Source organism: Cavia porcellus, unplaced genomic scaffold (assembly GCF_034190915.1).
Source record: "Cavia porcellus strain 051 isolate PalLab524CR breed Dunkin Hartley unplaced genomic scaffold, mCavPor4.1 scaffold_12, whole genome shotgun sequence".
NCBI lineage: Eukaryota > Metazoa > Chordata > Mammalia > Rodentia > Caviidae > Cavia > Cavia porcellus.
The window spans coordinates 16,357,811-16,371,732 of NW_026947495.1; the positions used below are offsets into that span (position 1 = coordinate 16,357,811).

At 40.3% G+C, this 13,922-nt stretch overlaps 1 protein-coding gene across 5 annotated transcripts in view; it reads right to left on the minus strand.

The window, feature by feature from the left end:
* Window positions 1-13,922, minus strand: part of Ralb (RAS like proto-oncogene B) — a 74,669-nt gene that overhangs the window by 2,614 nt on the left and 58,133 nt on the right. For all 5 annotated transcript variants that reach the window (XM_013142489.3, XM_013142490.3, XM_003478744.4 and 2 more), the window contains exons 3-4: window positions 9,832-10,040; window positions 1,703-1,880 (exon numbers count right to left, since the gene is read on the minus strand). In XM_013142489.3, the coding sequence (XP_012997943.1) occupies window positions 1,703-1,880; window positions 9,832-10,040 (387 nt within the window). The remainder of the gene's footprint in view (window positions 1-1,702; window positions 1,881-9,831; window positions 10,041-13,922) is intronic.

Genomic DNA, 13,922 nt, shown 5'->3' on the forward strand with positions numbered 1-13,922 from the left:
AAAGTTTGGCAGGGAGCACGGGTTTTTATCTCTGGACAGCTGCATGACACCACCAGCTCCTATCTTTTATTTTCAGACTTTATTCTTGGTGAAAAGGAAGACTGTTTTTCTGGAATGTGGGACTCCACCTGCACTAGGCATGAGCCCTAGGCACAGAAAAGGGACCCTGTAGCTGGCTCTGGATGACCTACGGACCCCTTTTTTGCCAGCGGCTCAGGAAAGGTCACAGCAGGAGAGCAACAGGAAGCAGCTCTGAATGCTATGTTTCTTTCTACCTTAAAAATGTAGGCAGGGGGAGAGGAATGGAGTGCATTCAACTTAAAATAACAAAGTTGTTCATCAGCTGATCTTATCAACAGCCTTCTTTTTTGTAAACTGTTTACCAGTGAATACAATGCTGCCAGTCATAAGTTTCTGCTGGTTCCTGTTTGGCAGGTCAAGCTGGTCCAGTGGAGGAGGTGACAGCTGTGTGACAGCCCCTTCCCCCTGCCATCCTGGTCATCAAGAATACACAGCAGCAGTGCCAGGCTAAGAAAAAATGAAATATGTATCTGGAGTTCCTCTGTGTTTCCCACAATTTGATAGAGATTTTAAACAGCACAAGGGTCCACACAGGTTAAAAGACTGCACCACAGAGAGAAAGCCGCTGACAGGGGAGCGCACCCGACCCTGGGTCTGACCAGGTGGGCACTGCATGCTCCTGCCTGGCCAACTTCCAAACCCTCCTGTCCCTTAAGCATCACCTCCAGCTCCAGCAAAGCCTGATTAAGATTTTCTCCCCATCAGGTACAAAGCAAAGGAGAATTATTTCTTCCCAAAACAGAAACAGAAAGCAGGACCTGGGGATTAGGATGCTGCAGCCACCAGAAAACCTGGAGCAGACGAAGCCCCTGCTTGGCATCCGCAAACTCCATGTTTGGACTTCACAGCAGCATGGATGACAGAGGAAGAGCCGACACCCCAGGAGAAGGCAGTGGCAGAGCCACGCCTTTAAGAAGCTTATTTTAGCTTTGTGGAAACCGCCTTGGAAAAAAAGGCCTAACAACAGCCATCACTGGTAAGTGGGTTTTCAAGTTGTCAACATCCATCGTGATCATGGTCACTTTTGTTGGCTTCAGAAATCTGAAGAAGTTGTCTCAGAATGGGGTTAGAGAGAGACAAGATCCCCAAGTCTATGCCTGAAAGCGTGTTCTGATAGGAGAGGCAAAGGGAAACACAGAATGCCCAGCTCCAGCAACGCATGGTAAGGTGAAAGGAACACATCTTTCACCTTTTGCTTTAGATAAATCGACAGAAGCAAAATCAAGAAATGGTCTGCTCCTTTCAAGGCCATGTAAGCAGCAGCCTGACACAGCCAGCCCTGCCCTGACCGTGGCCAGCTGTGGAGAAGAGTGTGCTGACAAGCTCAGTCCGCTCCTGGCTGGCTTCCTAAGCCAATGGCCTCACACTGCCATACTTCCCAAGCACTGTGCCAAAAGTAAACAGCCACTAACCAAGCAGAATGGCAAAGAGAAGGGACCCCCACGGGATGCTTTAAACACAGTGCCAGACCTAGCCCAGGCTTTTCACAGCCAAGACATCGGGAGGAACACAGCATCCTTGAGTCCATCCCACACACAGTTCCTTCAAACCCAAACTAGTGAAAGAGCTCTGCTCCGCTCCGCCCAAATCTGCCCCAGACACAGCTGGAGAGTACAGCTACCTTGTCCACGTTGGCCCGAGTCTTGGCCGAAGTCTCCACATACTGCACGCCCCACTCCTCCGCTTTGCTCCTGGCTTCCTCCACGGGCACCTGCCTCCGTTCCTCCAAGTCAGACTTGTTTCCCACAACGAGCAATGGAATTTTATCTTCCTCGGCCTTCACTCGGAGGATCTGCTCCCTGCAGGTGTCAGACCGAAAATACACCACAAAGGAGGCCAGGATAAGAACTCGGTCTCACCAGCCCATCTCAGACGAATCCCCCAAGGCAGAAGCAAGCATTGCCCTTCTAAAGCGTGCTCCTAGGTGGCGCTGACAGGGGCAGCCAGAGCCAGGCAAGGGGTCCTAGAATCCCAAGTGGACGCTGGTGCTCACCTGCCTGGGGCATGTTCTCTCTAAGTGCAGATTGTGGGTGCACTGTCCTATGGACAGGAATGCAACAGGGTCCCCAATTTACAGTAATACACTTTAAAAAGAAGAGGAGAACCTGCCAGTATCTGGGATTTAAAAAAAAAAAACCCAAATGGTTAAAAACTCCCCTGACAGGGGCTGGGGATATAGTTCAGGGGCCTAAGTGCCTGCCAAGCGCAAGATCCTGAGTTTGACATCTGGTACCAAAAAGAAAAGGAAAAACAGGCTGGGGGTTTAGCTCAGCGGCATAAGCACCTGCCTTGCAAGCAGGCGGTCGTGAGTTCGATCCCCAGTAGCGACTAAAAATGAAAAAGACAAAAAAAAAAAAAAAAAAAAAAAAAAAAACCTCCCCCGAAGAAAAATAAAATCTGTGACTATAAAAGCTCCATCATCTAGTTTTCCATATGAAAAGTGGCAGCATGATAGTGGATCTTGAAATCAGCTTAGGCAGCCACAACCAGCAGGGCTGTTTGACTTACTTTTTATTCAGTAAAATAGATTACAAAATGGAATGAAACAAGAACATTCCAAGAAATCTCCAGTAGTAAGCGTGATATGAAAAGATATGAAAAGAAATCTCCAGTAGTAAGCGTGAGTCTGGGAAAGTCTCTGGTTTAGACATGAAAGTGTAGTTGTCCCTCAGGCTCTTACGGCCACTGGTTTGGGGGCCCCTGAGGATCCCAAAATCATACATATTCAAGTGTCTTCCTCCAGTGGCATTGTATCTGCATGTAACTGCTGCATCCTGTAAACTTTATATCATCTGTACAGTACTTACATAACCAATCCAGGGTAAAACCTTACAAATGATCATTGCACTGTGTTTTTTAAGGAATAACTGAAAGGGGAAAAAAGTTTGTATATGTTCAATTCCAACACAACCATCACAGGCCCCACTGTAGTTGAGATCCCAGGACATGGGACACGCAGATCCGGAGGGCATCCCTTTTTGTTTTAGGGATTCCTATTGCATCTAAGGACACTTCTTCCCACACACAGTAGTCACAGTGCTGAAGGTTCGGGCCAACAGAACGGGGACAGCTATGTCTGGCAGTGCCCATTTCAGTGCACACTGTCTTCCCACTTCAAGATGAAAAATGTGAAATACTGCCAAGGGCCATGGCATAGTACTTCAAAAATGTCTTATCTTAAAAAAAATTACTGGTTGGGCATGGTGGCACACGCCTATAATTCCAGCACTTGGGAAGCCGAGGCAGGAGGAGTGTGCTGCAAGTTCAAGGCATTGCTGGGTTACAAAGTGAGTTCAAGGCCAGCCTGAACTGCATCGTGAAACTGTCTCAAAAAGACAAAAAAGTTTATATGTAGCACACTAAATGTTATCTCTAATAAAAATAATCAGCTACTTAAAGTATTGATCAAAACCAAATAATAAGAAATTAAAACATTCCAATTCCTTGTCTGATCCAATGAGGAATTTTGTTGTTTTGTTTTGTTTTTTTGAGACAGCATCTCACTGTATAGTTCAGACTGGCCTCGAGCTCACTATATAGCCCAGGAAGCTAGCTTCAAACACAAGGCTATCTTCCTGCCTCAGCCTCCCATTATGGGCATGTGCCACCTGCTGTGGATTGGGGACATTCCTACTTCTACATTCTACACTTCCACTAGAAACTGGACCGTGAAAATCTATATAGATATTTATAATGCACAGGGGAACATTTTATAATAATAAAAACATTTCTAAAAATTTCCATATACTCAATTTAACTACCATATATAGAAGAAAATTAATTTTAAGTAGCTTTGATATATTCTACACATTTGAACATGTTAGCAAGCATGACCCATTTGGAAGTTGTATGATCTGTATCATATATGAACAGTAAAAACTGACAGCTTTCTGGCCTGTTAGTCTGACAGGGATATGTAAATATCCATTAATAAACACAGGTCTCCAAAAATGAAAGTATCAAGTACTGGCACCTTGTGGTGGCCCACTTCTTGCAGCTCATAGGATTTTATCCAGGAAGTTTCAAGGATGATAGAGTATAGCAGTGTTTCATTTAATGTTGAGACCTTTCCAATTGGCAGATAAATACAGAGGGCAGAGGATTTAGCTCAGCAGCACAAGTGCCTGCCTGGCAAGCACAAGGTCGTGAGTTCAATCCCCAGTACCAAAAGAAAAAAACAAGAAAAGAAAAGGAAAAAAGATAAATACAGAAACAATGTCTTAAAGCAGTCACAGATATAAAGCAACGTAACTGGTTTTACTAGCAGAGTTCAGAAAATACACTCCATTCTTGTTTCTGGAGACAAGAGATACCCAAGCAGTCCCAGAGCTCATACTAACTTCTCTTCCTTTTTGTTTTAGGGATTCCTATTGCATCTAAGGACACTTCTTCCCACATGACACCAAGATCCTCTTCCAAGAGGAGGTGACACTCGCTGAATCTGAGAGCCCCTGAAGGTCACCGGCGGGCACTGCTGCTCCTTGGAGGGGACACTGCTAGACTGATCCTTCCCTTCTCACTGAGTCTTGGAGAAGCAGAAAATTAAAAGGCTCAGGAAGGAAATAAGGTAGTGCATGTGCTTCTGTGCTGCTTTATCCTCATGGCATATCAAAACACAATTATGAGATGCAAACACAATACAGAAGCATGAGTTATGTTCAAATACTGAAACTGCTAGGTGTATCTGAAAAGTCTAAAAATTGTTAAGACTTCTCACGAGTTCTGCTATTCTAACCACAGCATACATGAAGTTGTCTTTGACCCCCATTCAAATGTAGAGTATAGCAAAGCTGCTTGTAGGTTCTCTTCAAGTATCTACTTGTTTTTCTTCCTGTTCCTTTATTTTAAAATATTTTATAGCTGTACTTAACTATATGGAAACACTTGTGGATATTTTTATTATTGTGAAATGTTACTGTATATCATAAGCATCAATGTAGACAATCACAGAATGCAGGATGGAGAAGTAGAAACATCCCCACTGAGTGTCATCTCTGAAGGAACAACAGAGGCCCTGCTTGCGCTCGCGCTGCTGGATTATCTGAACTCACTCTGGAGGCCTCCCTGGCTCACAGATTCCACCTTCCAAACAGAGAGGGATATTTAGCCTCCTCATTTCTTCTTTGATTGATCATCTTACTTTCTAACCAAACTTGCTAAAGAATGAAAAAAATGAACTGTTTTTTGTTTAGTTGTTTTCACGAGTGCCCTGTTAAGACTCCAGTTTGGTGGGTAGATGTGTGAGTTATACTTGGTATCTTACATGTCCTCCAAAGACCCAGGTGTCCAAAGCTTGGGCCCCAGCTCTGGCACTACTGGAAGGTGCTAAAACCTTTAGGAGACGACATGCAGTAGAAGAAAATGAGGTCGCTGAAAGTGTGGACATGGGAGCTTCAGCCCCTTTCTCTGTCTGTCTGTCTGTCTGTCTCTGTCTTCCACTCCTTCCCTCCTTCCCTCTGATTCTGCATGAGAGGTGGTGAAAGATTTCTTCTGATACTCGTTCACACCATGATGCCTCACCACAGGTCCAAAATCAACCGGCCAAAGCTTCTGAAACTGTGAGCCAAAATACACTCTCTTCCTTTTAAGATGTTTATCTCAGGTATTTTATCATAGCAACAGAAAGCTGACTCATATAGATAGATATGTTTATAAGGAAAGTAGATGAAAATATACAATTGTATCATAGGAATGGAAACGATATGTGGTAAAAAGAAAGTTATAGATGAGAGAAATTATGCCCAAAAAATATTTCTTAATTTAAGAAATAAAAAAGGAAACATCTTTAAGGGCCACATTTAAAAATGAGGGAATAGCCCACCCACTGCATAGGCCCCAAGGGCAACACCGGGAAGAGAAGGGCTGGGGACAGGGAGACACAATGAACCCAGTTCCTGTCCATATGCAGTTCACAAGCAAAAGCACCACTGGATCTCATTTCTCAACTAACAGGTGCATTTTCGAAGAAAGAAACAGAATTTCCAGTGCTCAAGAGTCTTGTCCTTACTTCCGGGAGAACATGGCGGACAGATAACAGCAGCTACGGAGGCTCTCTGAGATTGCCAGCTTAGAATCCAGGAATGGTGCAGTGTGAGCAGTCCTAAGTAAGGGGAGATATACCCTGCCAACCTAGGAACAAACTAAGCTGAGAGAAACCAACTGGAAATGCAATCCTGGTGCTATAACCAGAACAGATAAAATCTCAGCGCAGAAGCTGGAACCTGCACCTCTGGAAGCTGTGATTTGAATTTCCTGCCACTGCTGCTGCGTCTGAATCAGCACAGCAGGGAGAGAGAGGCACGAAAGCTCTGAGAGCGAGAATCAGCCAACGGAGTTAGCGGGACTGGCGGGGAGCCCTGCATCAACCTGCGGTGAGTGAGAGGAACGGGGACTCTTCCATAGACTAGGAGGCTCCAACAGAGGACATTCTGGGACCGGGCAGACTAGTCGGAACAGGACTTTAGTCACGTATTCCCCTCTCAAGTGGGATTGGTGGGGAGCACTTGGCCTGGGTGACACTGTGGACTAAGATCCAGTAGGCTAGCCCAAACCAGGTCCCAGCACCTGGCGGTGCACCCTAGCAGTGAAGCCTCCAGTAGGTTGACCTGGAGGGGTGGGCCCAGCAGAGGCTGCCCAGGTCCGTGTCTCCCTAGTACACTGCAGTGGGCAGGAACACCTAGCCGGTGAATTCAAACAAACTATAACAGACGAAGAAAAAAAACTGGGCCTCCTATATATGCTTGTATGGAAGGAACAAAAAGTATGGGAAGAGGGAGCAATAAGAAAGAGTCCTCAGTCCCCAATACTGAGAACACTGATCCAGGAAAGGTAAATGCAAAGGAGAATGAGGACAGAAAACATGCAATATCAGACACGGCACCAATAGACATAAAGTGATATCTCCAGAGCCTCATAGATGAGTTCAAAAGTGAAGCATTTAATGAAATAAAGCAAGATATAAGTAGAATAGTGAGAGAAAAGCTAAGCACTGCCCAAGAAAACACAGATGGTGGAATGGAAGAACAGAAAAAAAGGGGAGAATTGTTTGATGGAGAAAATAGGAAAAACATAGAATATGTGAAGCAGGTTCAAAGAGATTTACCAGGAAACTAAAAACTCTATTGAAAGCTGGCATAACAGCTTGAAAGAAACTAAGGATAGATTATCTGAACTGGAGGACAGATTTGTAAGGTGGGAGCATGAAATGAAAAACTTCTTAAAAATAACAAAGAAACCAACAGCAATAATACAAAGGCTAGAAGATGATAAGAGGATCTATAACTTAAGAATTAAGAACATAAAAGAAAAAGTAGGGACACAAACAAATGAACTACAAAAGCTACTCATAGAAATAATCCAGGAGAATTTCCCTAATTTAGCAAAAGGTAAAGATACTTTAGTAAAAGGTAAAGATGTATGAGGCATACAGGACCCCAGCCACCTATAACGCAAACAGAGCTACACCCAGGCATATAATAATCAAAATTCCAGAAATCCAATATAACAGAATATTAAAAGCCATCAGAGACAAGAAACAGATCACTTACAAGGGAACACCCATTAGAATTACAGCAGACTTCTCAGCACAAACCATCAAATCATGAAGAGCATGGGGGGAAATAATTCAAGCTTTGAAAGACAATAACCTCCAGCCAAGATTGATATATCCTGCACAACTGTCCCTAGAAATTGATGGAAAAACAAGGTGCTTCCAGGATAAAGAGGAACTAGGGGAATTTGCAACCACCAATTCAACTCTACAGAGAATACTGCAGGATATTCTAAAAAAGAAAAATACCAAGATTCCAGAAACAGTGGCAGGGAGGCCACAATGAATGGAGCAGAAAGCGAAATGAAGAAGACAAACTGACAACTAATGACAGAAAAAGAGCTCAACAGAAATGAGGCAGAGAAGGCTGGATGGTATGAAGCTATTTTGGAGAAAACAAGACATCATAATAGCTAGTGCTGATTTAATATCATCTTGTTTTGAAGTCTCATCAAGCTTTTGTTCTGTCTCCATCGGTCTTAACATGTTGTATCTTATTGGATTTTATTATATGTGATAATATAAACAAAAACTTTTATAGACAAGGAGATTATACAGAAACCATTGTTCATTTTCTGTTAGTTGATTCTAAATACCCTGTAATACTGTCATTCCCTTAAAATGTTTTACATTGTCTTGATATGTTTGATGTTACAGTATACGAAGTTATATTCAAAGATTTCAAGGAAAGAGACACTATGGTAACTACTACAAAACACTACAAAATAGTGTTTCACCACAAGATAATCCCGATATAAAAGTAGTTATGTCAGGATTATCTTGTGGTGAAACACTATTTTACTTAAATGGTTATGTTTTGACCTGCGCTGTTTTATTGTTATGCGCTCTTTTATCTCAATCTCCTTTTTTTATTATTTACTTTTTTATTTTTATCCTTTTAATTAAGGGAAAAATAAATAAAAAATAGCAGGATATATTATAGTAACCCACTTTGATTTACTATTAACTTGATTTGAAACCCTATACTGCTCTCACCATCTTGTTTTGACTGATTTTCCTCTATTCTATTTTGCTTGATAGTAGCAAGTTCAAAAGTATAGGCAACAACTATGAAGACAATAAGATTCACTATGACGCCCATTCTGGTTGACTATTATCTTCTTTTGAAGTCTTGTAATGTTTCCAGTGTTTTGGTTTTATTGGTTTTGTTCTTTACTGTTTTGTTCAATTTTATTATAACTGATGATATAGGCAATTCTTTTTAAGATAGCAAGAGGCATTACGGTAACCATTGTTGATCATCTTATATTTTGTTTGTACATTATGTATATGTCCATTCTTTTGATTTGACTGACTCTGTCCTGTTATGTCACATTTGGTTTTACTCTTTTCAAAAAAAAAAGTAATAAGAACTGTGGGAGTAATAAAACCCAAAATGTGTAATTGTCATTGTACATAAGAGAGGAAAACAAAGTGCTTTAAAGGACATAACTGCATGTATATTTTTAAGTGTGTAAGATAGATAACCATATTACTGACTTTTGTTGGATCACTGAACAGAACTGTTTGCAGTCTCACTGTTTGAATGTCCACTTTATATGCTTTAATTTTGTAACTTGAACAACTATTTCTAAGATGACAAATCTATTAACTAGTGATTTCCTACTGTTTATTTTTTTTTTTTTTGAAATTCTGTATAACTTGTACTCTTTTTCTGCTTTTTTTTCTTTTTCTCCTTAAATAAAATAAAAATAAAAAAAGAGTCTTGTCCTTGGTCACAATGCCAGTAAGGGGATCCAGACTAGGTTGCAGCTCCCCAAGCCAGTTCCCTCCTGCCTGCTGCCCCCACTGCCAGCAGCAGCAAGCAGTCCTTCCGCCTTGCACCGCTCATCTTCCGCCAAGAGCTCATCAACAAGTAGATCAAAATGGTTTTTTGGTAAAATTTAAAGAAAAAAATAGTTAAGTCTTGTCAGTCATTCTCAGAATTTACAGGAACAGAATTACAGGCTCCTGGGTGTAGGGAAACTGCTGTGTCCTCTTTCAAAGATAAAATTCCTAAGATAATTTACATTCCCAAATCCTCAAACACAAAAGTCCAAAAACAGGAGGAACCATAATATGCCAAGCTGCAGAAAGCCCTAGAAACCATAGACAGAACACAGAATTCTTCCTAATGACAAGCCCAACCTCTTCCCACAACACTGAGCCCCGACTTCCTTGCATGTGGCTATTTCACGCACCTGAACTCGCCAGTAGCTGTGAAGGATTCGTGCTCTGTGATGGAGAACACGAGGAGAAACCCTTCCCCGCTCCGGAAGTAGTTGTCTCGAATGGCCGCGTAGTCCTCTTGTCCAGCTGTGTCCAGAATATCAATCTGGACCTCTTCTCCATCGAGAACCACTTTTTTTCTGTAACTGTCAGCTTTGGTGGGTTCATAATCTTCTACAAACTGGGGAAACAAATTACCAGGAATTATGTGAATTTTAAAGGGAAAAAACATCTATACAAAAATAAAGTTTGATACATAGATACTTTTCAATTAAGAATTCCTCAAGTGCCTATGATTACCACACTATGCATGTCACTATAAAATAAAAATAATGTAATTACTTTGAAAATGATACACAGAATATTAACTGTTATTGTCTTAATATTTTGTTATGAAATTTTTACTTTTTTTAAAAGAAAAAAGGAAAAACAGCAATTTACATAACACTTCACTTCTTCACAGCTTTGTTTTATTCTCTTTTGTCTTTAAATAATGGAGAAGATAGTTCCGTTTTACAAATGAGAAAAGCAAGCTCACAGCAAAATGTCTGACAATGTTACTGTCAGAACAGTATACAATTATAATCCCGACACTGAAAAGGGTGAAACAGGAACTCTTATTCACAATTAACAGAAGCATGAAATATCATCTGAACAGGTACTTAAGCAACCACAACATGATAAAACTCCAACTGGGATAGATTTGCTTTGAGTATGTTACATGTATGCAAATGTCACAGTGAAGTCTAATATTTGGTAAAATTAGTATGTACTAATATATATATATATATATCTCCAAATGGGTCAAAGATGAAACATTGAAACTAAAACCAATCAAGTACTAGAAGAAACCATGGGTGAAACCCTTTTATTACCTTGAAGTAGAGAAGGCCTTTTTAACTATGACTCAAAATCCAGAAGCCATGTAAGAAAAAATTGATAAATTAGACTACATTTTAAAAAAATTGCTCAAATGTTGGCATGACACAACACACTGTAAACAAAGGGAAATAGCAAACAAAAAAAAATATTTGAACCCATATTACAAAAGGCTGATCTCTAATGCAGAGTCCTAGAAATGGGGCAGAGGGATATCAACAATCAAATAGAAAAAATGTTCAATAGATACAAGCAATTCACATAAAAGTAAGCACATGGGATACTAAATACATGCAAAGATGTTTATCCTCACCAATAAAATTAAAAGCACACCGAGACACCGTTTTTCACCTGCCAGCTGGCACAACCCTGAAAGTCTGACGACACACTCTAGGGGAAGACACTTGAGCACTGACAGTGAGCAAACAAAGGGACAATCCCCACAGAGAGGAACTGGTTGACATCTGATAAAATAAAGGAAGCACCTCATCCTCTGTCTCTGCTGCTAGGAGTCTAATTTACAGAAACCCAGGTACAGGAACAGACAAAGTAATTCACCACAGCACCCAGTATAATCACAAAATATTAAAAACTTCCTCGATGCCCAGCAACAGGGATCCACACAATGGAGTACTAGGCACCTACAAAAAATAGGAAAAACGAATATGCACAAATATATAGGAAATCTGAAAATATAATAGCTTGCCCATTTTGCCCAAAGAAAGTAGGGGGATAAAATATGTTTTATATATGTATATGCATTTGCCAAAAAGGACAAAAAGCAAATGTAAAAGATATTAAACAGAAAAACTAAAGCAAATAAACCTGCCAGAATACTCACTGGTAATGAAGACACACAGAAAAACAGTTTAATTCATGAAACTTGAGAGTACTATTTTGATAAAATGCACTCCAAAATATGCAAGGAAATATTAAACTCCCCTTCAATAGTTCATTATTATAATGGTATCATTTAGAGCTATATTCCTTATACTGTGTTATGTATCAAAATCAATAATCTTAATGATGCTAAACATCAAGAAATTCACAAAAAACAGAGTCAATGACAACAATTACTTTCAAAAATGAAATGGCACTGGTACAACTGGACTCCTATTTCCTAGCACATACAAAAGCTAACTCTATATAGATCATGAGCCTACACATAAGAACTAAAACTATAAACTCGTAGAAGAAAACAGACATAAATCTTTATGACCTTGGATTTAGATTCATACATAGGACATGAAAAGCATAAGCGGGGCTGGGGATTTAGCTCAGCGGCTAAGTGCCTGCTTTGCAAGCGCACAGTCGTGAGTTCGATCCCCGGTACCGATAAAAAAAAAAAGCCGAAGTGACACAGCACAGACAAATCAGCTTCACTGAAATTAAAACCTTTCCTGTTTTAAAGGACAAGAAAGTAAGAAGACAACACAAAGAATGGGACATGACATTTGTGAAACACATCTAATAAGAAACATTTCCAGAATCTACAAAGAATTCTCAAAACTCAACAATAAACACAGTCCATTAAAAATACCCAAAGATAACAAGGGTGTATGCAGTGGTAAAGCACAGGTTTAGCATGTATGAGGCCCTGGGTTCAATTCCCAGGACAAAAATAAAAGCAAGGGAGACGATTCTCCAAAGAAAATATATCAACGGCCACTAGGCACATAAAAGATGCCTAGTGGCCATTATACTATAAAAGAGTGTAAGTTGTACTCCTTATATATGTAGCTGGGGGATTTAAGACAAATGCCTACATAAAAACTTGTACATAAACATTCATAGCAATTCACTCAAAATAGCCAAAAAGTAGTAATAACCCAAATTTCCACCAGTCAAAGAATAGGTAAACAAAAACACAGTCTATCCAGACAATGGACTATTAGTCATAAAAAGACGTGAGGTTCTGACTCACATTCACCATGGATGGACCCTGTCAAATTATGGTCAGTATAAAAAGCCAAAACAAAAAGAAGCCAAACACAAAGGGCTGCATACTGTATAGAAATTTCCAGAACAGACAAATCTTTGGAGATAGAAGAATGTAGAGTAACAGCTGCTACCCACGCTGGAGGGATGGGGAATAACAAGAAGTGACTGCTAATAAATACTGGGTTTTTCTCAGTGATGAAAGTGTTCTGGAATTAGATGGTGGTGACAACTACACAACTTCGTGAATATACAGGAAACTACTACAGTGTATACGTTAATGGTAAAATTTATGTGAATTACACCTCAATTGCTTTTGAAAAAAGAACGAAATACTGTTACATGCTACAGCAAGGATAAACTTCCAATCCATCCGGGGAACTGAAAGCAGCCAGATGTAAAGGCAGCATGCAATGAGATTCCATTTATATGCAATGGCCCGAAAAAACTACGCATAAAAACAGAGTGGTTGCCCTGGGCCAGGAGTAGGAGGGAAGAAAATAGGAACAGGGAAGGACTGCTGAAACGGATGGGCAGGATTCTTTTTTTGGAGTGATGAAAATTAGACAATGGTGACTGCAGCATGTCTGTATGAATACACAAAACATGAGCAGTACATTTTTTAAAAGTGAATTTAAGGCTATCTGAATTATGTGGTAAAATTCTAACTTAAAAATTTTTTAGTTTATAAATTAGAAAACACATCAACAGGGAAAAATGGCCCTTCAAATCATACTCATAAAAAAAGTTTTGTGTTATCACTTAATGGCTATAAATTCTAGTGACTTTTAAATCTAAAAATAAAAATCTTAAAGTATTTTAATACTTGGTTATCTTAATTTCATACTAATAATTATGTTCATAGAAAATGTGAAAACCTTTATATACTTCACAGTAGTGTCCTTTTAACTCCTTCCCAAAGATACAAACAAAGGAAAAAACACACCTCACTTAAAATCTCTGCACACCACGTAATGGCCTGGCTGTGTACTTGTGAGCTCCAGAGAGGAAGCCAGCCAGAGGTCCACTGATGCCTTTGACGTGGAAGTCAGAATGACCGGAGACGCCTGCCTACCTCTGCACTAAGAGAAAGCCAAGCACACTGTTAGAACCTTCCACTGCAACCCTGATTTTACAGGCTAGAATAAGGAAATCACCCTTCTTTGTTTCTGTTATCATGAATTACACTCATCTTCTATGGGCCTTGCGCGGTACATGTGATTCCCTTTCAGATGCACAAGTACAG